Source organism: Cervus elaphus, chromosome 14 (genome assembly GCF_910594005.1).
Source record: "Cervus elaphus chromosome 14, mCerEla1.1, whole genome shotgun sequence".
Taxonomy (NCBI): Eukaryota; Metazoa; Chordata; class Mammalia; order Artiodactyla; family Cervidae; genus Cervus; species Cervus elaphus.
The window spans coordinates 32,349,351-32,366,046 of record NC_057828.1 but is presented as its reverse complement, the minus strand read 5'-3'; the positions used below and the strand labels follow the sequence as shown (position 1 = coordinate 32,366,046).

At 36.6% G+C, this 16,696-nt stretch overlaps 1 protein-coding gene across 3 annotated transcripts in view; it reads right to left on the bottom strand.

Moving 5' to 3' along the window:
- AHCTF1 (AT-hook containing transcription factor 1) overlaps positions 1-16,696 on the bottom strand; it is an 83,839-nt gene that overhangs the window by 6,978 nt on the left and 60,165 nt on the right. For 2 of the 3 annotated variants that reach the window (XM_043924722.1, XM_043924719.1), the window contains exons 27-33: positions 15,710-15,902; positions 14,054-14,257; positions 12,962-13,376; positions 8,919-9,042; positions 6,880-6,974; positions 5,699-5,907; positions 2,375-4,208 (exon numbers count right to left, since the gene is read on the bottom strand). In XM_043924722.1, coding sequence (XP_043780657.1) covers positions 2,375-4,208; positions 5,699-5,907; positions 6,880-6,974; positions 8,919-9,042; positions 12,962-13,376; positions 14,054-14,257; positions 15,710-15,902 — 3,074 coding nt within the window. The remainder of the gene's footprint in view (positions 1-2,374; positions 4,209-5,698; positions 5,908-6,879; positions 6,975-8,918; positions 9,043-12,961; positions 13,377-14,053; positions 14,258-15,709; positions 15,903-16,696) is intronic. The other variant, XM_043924721.1, reaches the window with a different exon arrangement.

Genomic DNA, 16,696 nt, shown 5'->3' with positions numbered 1-16,696 from the left:
ATGGAATTACAGAAAATCTATTGAAATGTCCAACTTTACATTCTTTTTAGCTAGTGATTCTAAGATATGTGTTTGACATGTTTCAATTAAAAAGAAGATGGCCTCCAGCTTTCTAATCATGGATTTCTGTATCCACTCTTCTCTGTACCTCCTATCCCTCCCTAAAAAAGTTAGTAGGCACAAGGGACAAGAAGGAATTGTAAGAGTGTAGAACCTATGATCTAAGCGCAAAGTAAGAAAGCAAACTAATCTTGGCAGCAGTTGCTTTGTTAAAGTAGTGAATACACACAAGAACCCTACAGAGTTGGCATTATTACCTTCACTATAAAGGTGAGAAAACAAGACTCAGAAAGCTAGTTAAGTGGCAGAAATGAGGGATCTAAGTCCCAAACTTCTTTTTAACTCATACTAGAAGATTTTAATACTAGAAAATCTGAAAATGATTCAAACACCTACCAGGAGAATGTCTGAGCAATCTGTGGCACGTGAGTGAGCTGAAATGCTACACATGTGAACTTTTACACATTATCAATTGTGAAACACAAAACACGAAACCATGAACACGCAGGGTTTTGAGGATATTTTCCAGAATCTGAAAAATGCTCACGAAATAAGTAGCAGACGGGAGGAGTAATATGTATACATGCACACAAACTATTACACATTGGGTTTTATAAAAAAACAAACTATATATTCAGCTAGAAGGATATACAAACAAGCAGATGTAAACAGTGGTTACTGGTCCTTAAGATGGCTAAATTAAATATTTTTAATTTCTAATTTTCTGTGGCAGGCATGTATTATTTTTATTACAGAAAAAAGTTACGGTTAATATGTATATGGATGAAGAACATAAAGATAACAAAGATCAGAATTATTGAGGTGTTTGGCTATGATAGTCATGAGAAAAGTATGAAAGAACTGTTAATGACATTCTTCTACCATTCATTGCCCTTTTTCATGTTAACTTTTATCTAAAATAGTAGCTTAGTAAAGTTAGCTAAAATCTCACGTATTTGGTCATTTTGTTTTCCTCCATGGAAAGACAGGCATAACCACACTTTCCTAACAGCATGAATAAACCAAAATAAAAATCAAAATGTACTCAGAAATGTGGGATGGGGTACGAAAAAGGAATTCCTAATAACTACAGATTCATTTTTAGAACAAGTGATCAAATCTACGGCAAAGCATCCTTTCCTAGGCTCTTATGTAAATATAACAACTTGCATGAATACAATATATTTAAAGAGGTTTCTGCACAGAGAATGCTGAAGACAGAAAATTTTAATTTGTGGATTTTTAAATGACTCATCTTTTGGCCTTCCTCAAGTCAGGAGGCAACTATACAGGATGTTCACCAATGCATTAAAAAATACATGCAAGAGTTTAGTACAACAGTCACCCACTTTACTTACAAGTCCCTAATCTGCTTTATCAGCACCTTTTAAGATCTTTTTTCTTAACCGTCTCCCTCACTGAATTCTGCCCAACAAGAAATCTTAAAAGCACGAATATACTGTACATCTGTTTCTGTACTTTATGTAGATCTCCACTTTATACATGGGCTTCCCTGGTGGCTCAGACAGGAGACCTGGGTTCAGTCCCTGGGTTGGGAAGATCCCCTGAAGGAGGGCATGGCAACCCACTCTAGTATTCTTGCCTGGAGAATTCCATGTACAGAGGAGCTTGGTGGGCTAGAGTCCATGGGATAGCAAAGCCTAGGACATGCCTGAGTGACTATACATAAAGACTACACTATACATAAAGAGTAAGAGACTTCACTCCTGTTGAGATGACATGAACTATACCTATCAAACAATACAATTAAAAGTTCACATCATCAGTGAGGGAGGTTGGGCATGTAGCCTTGCCAGTTCATGGACAACAAGAAACAAGGATTTAAATAATTTCTGTATCATAGTCAAGATAATTCTACTGCTGCTTCCCTTCAAAACAATTTGAAGTTGTGGACTTCAAATCATCTGGAATATGAGACAAAAATGAAGGTTCTATCTGGGGGAAAACCCAAAAGCAAGTCACTTATAAGGACAGAATGAAGAGAAATGATCCTATTCTAAAAAAAAATTAAACCTATGTCAAAGTTAATTATAAGATTTAAAAAGTTACAGTGAAGCAGAAAATTCTTGAATCTAAAAATAAACTTTAAAATTAAAACATTAATATTTTACTATTAAAAGATCAAAAAAGTCTGTTTCGGAAGGGAGAGGAATTCCCTGTAACCAAAAATCAACCTTAGGAGATATGATCCAATAGTGCCTTAACAAAATCTAATCATGTTTGAACTGATTTAAGTTTAAGCTGAAGACTTTAAATGAGATGGAAATTATTCTTCAAACAGAAATAATAGTACCTTTCTCTTTCCTTGGAATCTTTGACACAGGAGGAGAAAATAAAAGAGACTCATTTTTTGGTTCAGAAAGGTCCGGCAACAAGATGGCCTTGCTAGATCTAGTCCGTGTGCTACGGGAAGACTGAGTCAAAGCAACCGTAGCAAGCAATTTTTCTTCTTGGTCGTCTGGCTCTTTGTGTGCCGTTTCTTCATCTATGTACTTCTCTGGTATTGAACGTAATGGACGTTTTTGGCTTTGGTTTTCAGTCCTTTTTGTAAGTTTCTTCTTAGAGCTCATCACTGCAGCAAGTTCCTCATTTGGCATGAAAACTGACTCTTCTAAAGTTGGTTTTCCGACATCAGTATTTTCACTTTTAGCTGGGGTATTTCTTGTGGATCTCCTTTGGATGCTGAGACCTTCTCTCTTCTTGAGACTTTTTGCTTCCGTAAAAGCCTTAGATTGTACATCTTCAGATGGATTGATTTTTCTTGGTCTACCACGTTTCCTAGGTGTAGCAGGCGTACCAAAATCTGCTTGAATAGTCAACTGGGAGGAATCAAGCTTGGAATCTTCTATAACATCCAACGCACTAACTTCTTTCTTTTTAACCCTTTTATTACGTTGAATAGGCAGTTGTTGTTCAGCGGACTCCCCCTCTTGTTTATATCCTACACCTTCAGAAGCTTCCAAATTAGTACTTCTCAATTTTCTGGTACTTCTGCTAGGACCTGCTACTTTGCTGACTTTCAGATCATTTATAACTTCAACACTTTCCTGATTTTCTACAGATTTAGTTCTTCTAGGAGTCCTTTTTGTAGCAGACAAAAGCTTAACTTCTTTTCTAAAAGAACTTTCTTCAGTTGCTGCTTCCAACAGCTGAGATGATTTTAACCCTCTTAATTCCCTACCTGGAGTAACTTGTAATTCTTGTTCCACAGAATTAGCATTTTCTAATATGTCCTGATTAACGTCTTTTTTTCTCCTTCCTCTCCTAGGAGTAACAGAATTTTGAGGTATTTGCTGGTTATGAGATACTCCCTTGTCATCAGAACAGGCACTTTCCAAAGCCCCTGCAATTTCTTTTGTTTTCCTAGTTTTCTTTGTAACTGAAAGCCCCAGCATCTCAGGAGTAGCAACAGCTGCTGGCTCTTCCTGTTGTGCTGATTTGACATTCAGGTTTTGGACACGTACTCTCTTGCGAGTTCGGGAGGAAATCATGTCATTAACCTCACTGACATTTATAGTCACTGCACTTGTTTCCTGAACAGTCTTAGTTGTAGAGTTGGCCAACTTGGTGGAACACATTACCTTTTGGCTTATTAAAGGTATGTTTTCTTGAATGGACTGTTCCACTGTATCTGAAGTAACTTCTTTACTTCTTGTGTCTTTAATTACATCTAATAAATTTTCTGCAATTGCTACTTTAATTGGTTCAGGCACATATGGTAATGTCTCTACCCTCTGGGACTCCTGATCACTAGTTACGACAGATGGCAAATTTGCAACATGTCTGTGATTCTCACTTTCCTCACTGCATACATGTTTTTCCTCAGCGGCTGCATTAGCTGCTTTAGCTAACACATCAGATGCTGCACAATCATCTGTCTCTACTTCTCCTTCTTCACCTTCCAAAATCAAGGTAAAGTTGCTCTGTGCCACAAAATGTTCTCCATCTACCTCAGCAACGTCACACTCAGCAGAGTCTTTATTATCAGGTAAGTCACAAAACTGTTGCTCAATGGTATCAAAATTGTATTGAAGCTTAAGAGTTCCTGAGGGATACAACTCATTAAATGAAAGATTCCTAGCCTCTTGTCCTGAATCTTGACCTTCAAGCTTTTCATGTTCAATTACCTAAAATAAATTAAAGATAAGAGACTGTTAATGTATGTATTTTAACCTAAAGCATACATTTTTTTAAAGACCATCTCACCCTTGGTGTATGAATTGTTAAACATAAACTACATCGATATGGCATATACTTATGGGTTTACTTTATTAAAATAGCCATTTAAGCAATCAGACTTTCTCACTCAGTCAAAATAACTAGATAGAAAAAGATCGAAATTCTGAATGGAATTAAAGTAGAAGTCTACATTTCCCTGGCTAAAAAAGACAGTCTTAACAAAAATGTTAAAAATTATAATGATGCTAACAGTTGCAATAATTAAGGACTTATTCTATTCTCACCCAAGGAAAAAAAAATGAACCGGAGAAAAAGAAACAACCCCCAAACTATGTTCTAATGATAATCCCCAAATTACCTAACTAACCACACTTTTCCTAAACAGCATGATCCCCATAAGGTTGAAGAAGAGTTCACCTACATAAGCTCCCTTGGGCTAGACTCAATCCTCTTCCCTTTGCTGGGGCTGCATAAACCATGAAATTCCTAAGGCTTTCAAGTTCAGTACCTCTCTTGCAAGGGTTTGGTGGAAGAAGGAATGGTCCTTGCATTTACCTTTTGGTAAGGGAAGGGGAGAAAAAGGAGGAGGCAGAAAGTAACAGAGAGATCTCCTGACCAAGAAGGTAGAACATTACCACCCACCTAAACAATGACATTTTCCCACTCCCCACACATTCACTGAAAGACTGGAAATACCCAGAAATGAGGATTCCCATTTACACTATGCCCACAAATTTTATTAGCTTCCTGGCTGAAGGAAAAGGGACTTTATCCATCTAATTCACAGTGAGAATACTCATGAAATTGAATATGGACAACCAAGACATTTTTATGAGTTAAACTTCCCAACTACTATACAATCATAAATAATTAGAAGAGATTATTTTTCTTCACCTTAAAGTCACTTATCATGAAAAACTTACTTGTTGATAATAAAATAGATTTGGTGGGATTTTTAGGAAATGTAAGTCATTTTAAATAGCAAAAAAATCCCACCTTTCTGGCGTATATAAGAAGTTAAACCCCAGGCAGCAGAATATCATTTTCCCACAAGTATGAAGGGAGGGGAAATGGAAGAGAATTCTATTTAACTGTACTCAACTATTTTCAGATATATGCTCTGGATAGTTTTGATGTCACGCATGTTTCAAGAGTAGCTAATATCTGTTTTCTTATGGCTAAAAGACCTTTCATCTGAACTGGATACTGAGTGAAAATTAATAAAACTGTCACTTCTTTAACATAGTCTTTTGGTTTTCATGAAACCAATTTCTTAAAGGATGATGTATTTTATATATTTTCTCAAACACAGATTTTTATAAAGGGATTTCTATATAGTAGCGAAATACATGAATACATTACATTAGAGCTATGGTTTGAAACCTAACTAAACCAACACTGAGAGACTAAAGAAGAAATAAAAAATTATTTTTTTTACATGAATTTCTTGAGTATCAGGAGGATCATCAGAAATTGGAGGCTTGTCTTCTGGTAAGTCAACACTTGCTTTTAGTACATCAACTTCTATTTCATGATCTTCTTTTAAGTTCAACTCTACTTCCTGGTCAAGTCTATGTTCAGAAACCATAGGGCTTTCAGAGGTAACAGGTCCAGATCTTCCACTATCACCAGGGACTTCGGCCACGGCTAAAAAAAAAATGAGAGTTAATCTTCCATGGTTTAAGCTAAACAAAAAAGAGATATATACACAATTGGGGAGGCAAACAGAAGGGGAAAGGCTGCATTGCACTTAATGTTTCCTTGAACAACTGTCAAGAGTGTCAAAACATCTCTAACATCTTCGAAGAGGAAAAGCCTACGGGGATCTATACAATACTCCTCCTTCATCAGAATCCACTCACTCAGTTTAGACAATACATATTTGCTTTTCAAAAAGATAAAATATAAACAACAAAATATTAAAAACCTGTGCACACTGTTGACCTAGCAAGGCCATGCTTGGGAATCTATGTTGAAGAAACACTGACACAGAACGTGCAGAGATGTAAAAACAGTAACATTCACTGCAGAAATGAATTAGCAAAACAAACTCATCTCTGAAAAGCCAGTGTCTAACTGAGAGGAGACACTCAAAAAAAAAGGAAGGAAGGAAGGAAGAAAGGAAGGAAGGAAGGAAGGAAGACTCACTGGGGGAAAAAAAAGTCAAATGAATTCCATACATCTGTTAATCTTCCCTGGAGCAAATTCAGACGTTTGTGATTATTTTCTAATAACAATAAGCCAATCTTGGCCTTAAGTTATCACAAACACAGAATAAATATGGAAGTAACCCTGTGTAGATACCTGAAACCCAGAAGGTCAAAAAACAAGTATACAGTCTTGGGTGGGGACTGGTAATTTACTTTTTTCCTTTTTAAACATGTCCACAAAAACCATTCTAAGACTTCTACTGTTAGAACTACAGAGTGTTTTATAAGCAACCAACTGCTCTGATAGCTGACACGCTTCCTCAGAATTCTATTTTTAGCTAGGGAAACAACTGGAGAGGCATAACAGGTAACAGTCTGGACTGTTATCCAGATTCTTTTGCCCTAAGAATAGAACACTCTTTAGACAAAACACTAAGTGAAATGATTCTGAAGTCAAAATAATACATACATTTATTGTTACCTGCTCTTATTGCAGAGGTACAGGTTTCAACAGAGACCAGTCCTTCGTCTAAAACAGGTTCTGTGGACTTCACGGTGAGTTCCCTTCAGGAACAGAAACATATACTTCAGTGTTTTAAGAAGATCCCATCTGCTCTGACCTGCTTTAACCTTGCCCCAACTCTTACTTTTCCCTCTACTGATGAAAACCAAGGTTCAGAGAATATACAATGCAACTTCATTCTGAATAATATTATGTAATTTACAAGTGAATTCAGAAACAAGTAATGTTGTATTTGTTTTTCTTATTTTCTAATATTTTACTTTGTTGAAAACAATGGCATAACCTTAAACTACAAATAAAATGATTTTAAAATGCTGGTCAGTATAAATTACACGGATGTCAATTTTTAATTATCAGTGGCCACGTTCTTCAAATAAATTCCTCAAATATTATGGACATTTTCCCTATATACTCAGTAGATTCAATATCTTAAGGCCAACTGGAAAAAGTATGATAAATGACTCAGAATGGGAGACCAATGTGACCTCTATTAATCTACTTGACAAAAGTTCTAGGAAGATGTTGACAGTGGTCCCTTTGCATTCTGAGGTGGCCTTCCCCTGAAGCCAACTAAAGCATGCTGATTTTTTAAATGGGACAATTATAAAGTTCAAGAAAAAGTATGCATTTGGAATATGTACACATTTATTTATAGGTGTATTTGTAAGACTTATCTCAATCACAATGTTTACAGTAAGGATAACCAAGAACCAACAACAAAATAAGTTTACATTTAAAAATGAACCAGCTCGCCAAGATGTTGAATATTTGCCTAGATGGTCACTGATGAATGCCAAGTTTCTGATCAAGTGACTGCTTTTTGATTTGTCGTTGCTGTAATCCACTGAAACCATTATAATTTATACTAATTTTCAATAAAAAATTTAAAACCTTAGAATTAAACAACAATCTTGATGATCCTTTCGTACTATTTTCTCCCTCCTTTTCCATGAAGGACTGGCAAAGACTGCAGTTACCACGATTTCACTCTCAGAAGTGAAGAATATGACTGAGTTCAATGTATGAGAGGTGACGATTATAATACTGATTTTTTTATGGGTGGTCTGTGAAATCACTCTCAGAACTTACAGTGAAGCACTTACAGTATCTTAAATTGTCATGTTTTATGTGGGTTAATCTTAGTAAATTATATCCTTACAACTTCTTGATAATTGAAGCTGCAACTTTTTATTGTATTCTCTACAACAGCATTCATTTCTCCAAAGTGCTGATATACAATGTGTCCAGTCTTGCAATGAGATAAGGAGCTTATGCCAGAAGGTCAATCAATCACCTCAATGATTAGTTCAGCTAACTTCCAAAAAGGTGACTGATAAGTATTTTAATAGAAGCTGCTATCTTGTTGCAGACCATAAAGTCTTCAGTAACTGGCATCAACTTTACTAGTACACACTTTAAGTAGCACTGTCCTACATCACCTAGTATACTGGCTGAATGTGTAAGTGCTAAAGGAAACTGAAGAACTGGGAGCATAATAGTTCAAGCTATCACTGAAAAACAGTAACTTCTAACTTGAGTCTTGTAGTACCAAATGGCAAGGATCAATACTGCCTCTGAACCATCTGAACCATCTCCCTTATGATCAGCCTTGGTGCTACAGGATACATACCGGATTACTCTGAGACCACCAAAAGCAGGAGAGCATGGAAGAATGTGTGGCCGTAAGCGAAACCTTTGTTTTTCAACAAAAATAATATTCTTTGGTGATCTAAAGAGTTTTGCCTCAATTTATCAAGTCTCTGTATGTTTAGGAAACATCTGGTATCATTTCATAATAACTACTAAATAACACTGAACTGTACAAATGAATTTCTTATATGACAGATACAGTACCAAAATGGAAATGACAGAGACAAAGATCTAAATAAGAGCTAATCTATGCATGGAACAAATACCAATATTTACTACTGTTTCACAGCTTCATTAAACTTTATCAATATTTGAAATTTTCTCTATAAACTTACTCTTCACAGACTGAAGGTACACAAAGAGAAGCTTCAACTCCTTGAATGGGGCTTAAGCGATTTAATTCCGAAAGTACACCCTCCACAACTAAGCCATTCTTTGTTTCTGCATCTTCTAAGGTGCCTGTAAATAATACAGTTAAGAACATATATATTTACTAAATGTTTAGCAATTACTGCCAGTCTTGGTTTATTACTTTTTAATAAGTTGTTGGGTCTGCTTTTTTGCATACTTTTAGTTTATTCCTTTGGCATCAGACTACCAGTTCCTTCTAATTCTCTGAGCCTAGGCCAAACCCCACCCCAACCCCTTCTTTCATCTGTAACTAATACTTTTGGCTTAACGGGTTAGTAACTAGCTGAGCTAGTAAGATTCGAATTTAGCTGATTTCACTCTAAAGTCTGTGCTATATAATCCCCCCCACAAAACAATAAAAATGTCTATTTGAGACTGCCTCATCATTTTAGGACTAATCAATGAAAATACTATATTCATTGGAAGGACTGATGCTGAAGCTGAAGCTCCAACACTGTGGCCATCTGATGTGAAGAACTGACTCATCTGAAAAGACCTAGAAGCTGGGAAAGATTGAAAGTAGGAGAAGGGGATGATAGAGGATGAGATGGATGGATGGCATTACTGACTCAATGAGTTTGAGTATGGAGTAGCCTCCATGCTACTCAATGCTGGCGTGCTGGAGGCCCATGGGGTTGCAAAGAGTCAGACATGACTGAACAACTGAACTGAGTGAAAATACTGCCAATAACATCCTCATCAAACAATTACCATTCAAATATTTTAGTGGAACACAGCACATTAAAAGAGTATGTGAACTTCTAAAGATATGTTATTTATAAAGACAGTCCTAAATTCTTAAGATTACAACTATACAGTGGAAGTGACAAACAGATTCAAGGAATTAGATCTGATAGGGTGCCTGAAGAACTATGGATGGAATTTCATGACACTGTACAGGAGGCAGGGATCAAGACCATCCCCAAGGAAAAGAAATGCAAAAAGGCAAAATGGTTGTCTGAGGAGGCCTTACAAATAGCTGTGAATAGAAGAGAAACAAAAGGCAAAGGAGAAAAGGAAAGAATGCAGAGTTTCAAAGAATAGCAAGGAGAGATAAGAAAGACTTCCTCAGTGATCAATGCAAAGAAATAGAGGAAAGCAACAGAATGGGAAACACTAGAGAACTCTAAAATTAGAGATACCAAGGAAACATTTCATGCAAAGATGGGCTCAATAAAGGACAGAAATGGTATGGCTAACAGAAGTAGAAGATATCAAGAAGAGGTGGCAAGAATACACCACAAGAAGAACTATACAAAAATGATCTTCAAGACCCAGATAATCATGATGGTATGATCACCAACCTAGAGCCAGACATCCTGGATGCAAAGTCAAGTGGGCCTTAGGAAGCATCACTATGAACAAAGCTAGTGAAGGTGATGGAATTCCAGTTGAGCTATTTCTAATCCTAAAAGATGATGCTGTGAAGTGCTTCACTCAATATACCAGCAAATTTAGAAAACTCAGCAGTGGCCACAGGACTGGAAAAGGTCAGTTTTCATTCCGATCCCAAAGAAAGGCAATGCCAAAGAATGCTCAAACTACCACACAACTGCACTCATCTCACACACTAGTAAAGTGATGCTCAAAATTCTCCAAGCCAAGCTTCAATAGTATGTGAACTGTGAATTTCCAGATGTTCAAGTTGGATTTAGAAAAGGCAGAGGACCCAGAGATCAAATTGCCAACATCCACTGGATCATTGAAAAAGCAAGAGAGTTCCAGAAAAACATCTACTGCTGCTTTATTAACTATGCCAAAGCCTTTGACTGTGTGGACCACAACAAACTCTGGAAAATGAGATGGGAATACCAGACCACCTGACCTGCCTCTTAAGAAATCTGTATGCAGGTCAGGAAGCATCAGTTAGAACTAGACATGGAACAACAGACTGGTTCCAAATAGGAAAAGGAGTATGTCAAGGCTGTATATTGTCACCCTGCTTATTTAACTTACATGCAGAATACGTCATGAGAAATGCTGGGCTGGATGAAGCATAAGCTGGAATCAAGACTGCCGGGAGAAATATAAATAACCTCAGATATGCAGATGACACCACCCTTATGGCAGAAAGTGAAGAAGAACTAAAGAGCCTCTTGATGAAAGTGAAAGAGGAGAGAGAAAAAGTTGGCTTAAAATTCAACATTCAGAAAACTAAGATCATGGCATCTGGTCCCATCACTTCATGGCAAATAGATGGGGAAACAGTGGAAACAGTAAGAGACTTTATTTTGGGGGGCTCCAAAATGACTGCAGATGGTGACTGCAGCCATGAAATTAAAAGATGCTTGCTCCTTGGAAAAGTTATGACCAACCTAGATAGCATATTAAAAAACAGAGACATGCCTCTGCCAACAAAGATCCGTCTAAGTCAAAGCTATGGTTTTTCCAGTTGTCATGTATGGATATGAGAGTTGGACTATAAAGAAAGCTGAGCGCTGAAGAATTGATGCTTTTGAACTGTGGTGTTGGCGAAGACTCTTGAGAGTCCCTTGGAGTGCAAGGAGATCCAACCAGTCAATCCTAAAGGAAATCAGTCCTTAATATTCATTGGAAGGACTGATGCTGAAGCTGAAACTCTAATACTCTGGCCACCTGATGTGAAGAATTGACTCATTTGAAAAGACCCTGATGCTGGGAAAGACTGAAGGCAGGAGGAGAAGGGGATAACAGAGGATGAAATGGCTGGATGGCATCACTGACTCAATGGACATGAGTTTGAGTAGCCTCTGGGAGTTGGTGATGGACAGGGAGGCCTGGTGTGCCACAGTCCATATGGTCACAAACAGTGGGACACAACTGAGCAACTGAACTGAACTGAACTGTAATTCTTAGAGCAATTAATAATGTGTATGTTTATTAAATAAAAACATTAACCCAAACTTCACTGGATTCACATTTAAGAAACCTTAGTTCAGCCTAGGCAGAAAATGTTTTCCCAAAGAAATCACTATGACACACATTTTTACACTGGTTTTACAGATTTAAAGATACGAATTATCTTTAAATAAGCTTGTTAAATCTGTGCAGGAGTAAGAAAGATAAAAATAGACTAAGTTTTCTGATCCACCAATTCTAAGCAAAGTCTCTCCCCTTTCTTGTGTTCCACTCATTCCTACTGTGTCTCCCAGCATAGCATTTATCAAACTGCACCGTACACACTTGTTTGATATAATCCACAATCCACTCCAGTAATCTTACCTGGATAATTCCATGGACAGAGGAGCCTGGCAGGCTACAGTCCATGGGGTAACAAACAGTCAGGCATGACTGAGCAACTATCACTCACTCACTAGACTTTACATTACATGCAGGCAAGTACCACGTCTACTTAGTGTATCCTTAGCATCTAGTGCATTTTTATTCTTTATCTTCTACTTTATTTATCCTTAATACCTAACACACACAAAGCGGACCCTGTCCGTTGCACAAGATTAGGGGCTCAAACATTTTTTGATAAATGAATATAAAGACAATAAATTCATGGGTCTTTGGACATTTATTTTCACCTTCTAGTGATTATTTTGGAGGTACGGATGGAGAGTAGAATGAACTTCCTGTTTTCTGAGCAGCTTTCTAGAAAGTTGAGGCTGCTGGATGAGTAAGTTAATCTAGTCTGTAAAGGTAGTAGTATTATTTCTCATAACTATAGGAAGACCTTAAGTCACACTGATATTTGACATTGCTTCCTTAATCATTACTGTTCTTTTCTAAATTTCATTTCCAAATGAAAATAGAACACACATTAAGTTCTCCTCTCCTCAAACCTCATACCTACTTAGAATGAAAGTTTGTAAGTAGAAAGAATAAGATATGTGTACTATGGCTAGAACCTACTGTGCTATGATCATGTAATTATTTAACCCTGTTGATTTCCTGTTGCTTTTCTTATGGTAGAAAAACTTCTATTACAAATTTTACTGAAGGATATCAATGGCCATTTTGAATATCTGGGATGAGTCCTTACCCATTTGTTTCTCTGGCTCTGGAGGAGTTACTCCTGGTTCAAATGTATCTTTATCACTGTTCTTCTCAGTCTGTTCAGTTAAATTAGTAATCAGTTCAGTGGAAGAGCTCACTGACTTAGAGGCTATCAAAATATCTTCAAAGTCTTCTGGTAATGGAGCATCCTGATACTCTAAGGTAGTCTGGTCTGATCTGGTGGAAGTATTGCTATTTTCTACGCTCACATCCAGTTTCTCCAAACTTTGTGAAGTTGTATCCTGTGGCCTGACATCCATTTCTTGATGGTCCTTTTCAGGGCTATCCAGGGGGAAAGATGTTGTCTTATCTTTGTTCTTCAGCCATTCAGTTTCTGCTGGAGCTCCACATTTATGTAAAGATGCAGTAATAAATGTTTTTGTTTTGCTGTCATCTATAGTCTATTAAGTAAAGAGTTTGGAGAAAAAAAATTTTACTAGTAAAAATCAGTTAAGTCTAACTTATCCATCCCAATCATACCCACCCTTTCCATGTTCTGTTTATCTCCAAATTCTTTTCTCCATCAAAATTTACTTACTCTAAATCCATTCTCCTCAGACTGATGATTAAAAGTTAATGACTGTTAATGATTCTCTAATTGGTAATAGATCAGTACTTCCAAAAGACTAGAATACAGAATAGGCAAGATGCCCAATAACCACCAATGGGTTCCTATTAACCTACAGTGAAGCTCTAAAGACATACCCTCCCAAACAGACAACAAACTAGGAACTTACCAAGAGAAGCAGTACAATACAGGTTAAAAAACAAAGATATTACAAAACAAACAAACAAAACCAACCATGGATCTTAATTCCAGTCCCATTTCTTCCATCAAATAACTATGTGGTTATAGACAATTTAACTTGGTGCTTCTAGCCCTATTTTCTTCACCTGTAAATGATAGGTTTGGCTTAGCCAAGGACCTAAAGTTTCTCTCTGAACTAACGTTTTCTGATTTTATGACTATCTGCAAGACTGTATATAAAAATCTACAGTGATATCATTTACATTGATAGGAGCTTAATATATTCTTATTAAGAAGTCTTTTTGTTCCAACTATTATCAAACTTACTGCTGGAGCAGTCCACTTCGTGGTTATGCCTTCTTCCATGAACGAAATTCTAGTTTCCTTGAGTCGTAAAGGAGGAGTAAGAGATCTTCCAGGCGACAGAGAGGGAGATGCTAAAGGTGTTGTTCGAAGACCAGACCTCAGGATGGATTGAGGAGTGAACTCGGCAAATCCAGAGGAAGTAACTGACATAGCCAAAGTCTTAGCTTTCTATGACACACAGCAAATGGAATTCACCATTAGCGTTTGTAAAAGACACTTACGTAAGGACAGACAAAGCCAAATGAGTGGCAATGGTGACTAAATTCTCATCTCTAATAAAAACATCAATAATAAAAATTATTATAGATTACTGGAAAGAAAACAAAATTCTACTAGGAGCTTTCTATTTATAACGTAAATTTGCATAAAACATAAAATTGCATCTATAATCATTCTAAACCTTGATTATTCCCAGGTTTAAGTTCAACTTCAAAAATCAAGTGCTGATATAAGATAAATTATTTAACTATTGCTTAGAAAACTTTAGTAGGTGAAAGAGATGATACTGTGTGAACAGAACCTAGTTTAATTACAGCAAGCTAATCTAAATTAATAAGACTGACTTTAAGAATGTTTTAGAAAAAATATAATTTCATTACATGAATCCAATAGTAACTGAACTACTTATGAGAATTCTGATGGTTTACTACAATGATTACAAATAATTAGCAGATGAACTAGTTAGCAATAACAATTTCCTCACTTAACCTCTCCTCTAAAGGACTCGTAAACAAATGACTGGATCCTATTAAATTATTAAATTCCATTAGATCCATCATAAGAATATATTGATTTTTTCCAGATTCTTTTTGGTAGCAAGTACAAAATTACTCCCTCATTTAATTTCATTTGAACTTAATGGCAGAGAATATAAAATGTGAGTGTTTTTTTAATAGAAGAAAAAAAGTTAGAAATACTATACTGGATATTAAATATTAGGAACTTCATCTTAGCAACCACCATTTCAATTTCTTTTAATAATTATTTTAGGAACAGCATTTATTGACGTATCTTTTATCCAATTTGAAAAATAAGAATTCCTTGGCTTCACTTTAAATGCTGGATATCCAGAAACAATTAAGGAAAAAGTAAGTAAAAAGTTCCGGGACTCAATCCAGAATACTGGACAAGGAACTTGCAGACAACATATGTGAAAATGGCTTTCCAACAGGAAGGTAAAGTCCACTGTCACCTGTCATCACAAGTTTGGCTGTGGTTTCTCTGCTAGTAATTTATCAGAAAGGGTGAAGGAAAAAGCAATTTCCTACTGAGAGTAGGAAAGAGTAACACTTTATAATTTTACTGAAGGAGCTAGAATTTTAAAATAAAACTTTAAAAAATGTTAAGAATGAGAAAGCATTTGATGAAAGAATAGCAAAATGGTATCAGGGAAAAAAAAAACACAACATGAACATGAAAGCATTTTTCAAAGAAAAAAGGCTAATTTATAATACAGTAAGCATTTTGGAAACATCCACAGAAAAAGGGAAAATAAAGGCTTAAAATCCCTATTACCCAGAGATGTCAATTATCAATAGTTTTATTTCTCTCTGCTATATGTAAGGAACTTCCTAGCTTCACTATGAACACTAGATGCTAGATATGTAACATAATATTTACCTTAACAACAAGAGGAGTTTCAAGTAAATGTAATTCTGAAGCCCTGGAGGCATTCTGACGTGATCCTGTTAATTGTGAACTTATTGGCAATGAACTAGATGCCAGGGACCAAGGAGACCTTGTGGGGCTTTGCTGAATAAACTCCAAACACTCAGAAGGCTGGGGGACAGGATGAACAACCAAATCCAGCAGCCTGTAATCACAGTATACATATAAACAGAAAAATCCTGGTAACATATTTGAGTTATACTGAAGAAACAAAAAGAATTAGTATCCCATTTAATTATGCAAACTTCTATACTCACTGGTAAATATGATAACCATATGAAAATATAAATCCAGATAAGTATATTACTGTCTGTAATGCTACCCTTAGTTTAAAAAATCAGAATTAATTCAGTAGTGAAAAAAGAGAATTCAAAAATCAGAACTAATTCATTCAGTAGTGAAAAAAGAGAATTATGAAACCTAGATAGCAATTTGATCATGCTCCTGCTGCTGCTGCTGCTAAGTCGCTTCAGTCCTGTCTGACTCTGTGTGACCCCATAGACGGCAGCCCACCAGGCTCCTCTGTCCCTGGGATTCTCCAGGCAAGAACACTGGAGTGGGTTGCCATTTCCTTCTCCAATGCAGGAAAGTGAAAAGTGAAAGTAAAGTCACTCAGTCGTGTCCGGACTCTTCGCGACCCCATGGACTGCAGCCTACCAGGCTCCTCCGTCCATGGGATTTTCCAGGCAAGCGTACTGGAGTGGGTTGCCATTTCCTTCTCTGATCATGCTCCCCACCCCCCAAAAGGAGGCCCTCCTCCCTCCCTTAACCATTATTTACTGAGCCCCTCTATGTGCCAAACATTTATTTTCAAATGAAGACAAACTGTTAATGATTGAAGCACTCAAGAAAACAAGGTAACGCTTCCCTAGCAAGCCATTCACTGAAATTCACTTTCATCAACAGAAATTCCTTTCACCTACATGTAATGTATATAAT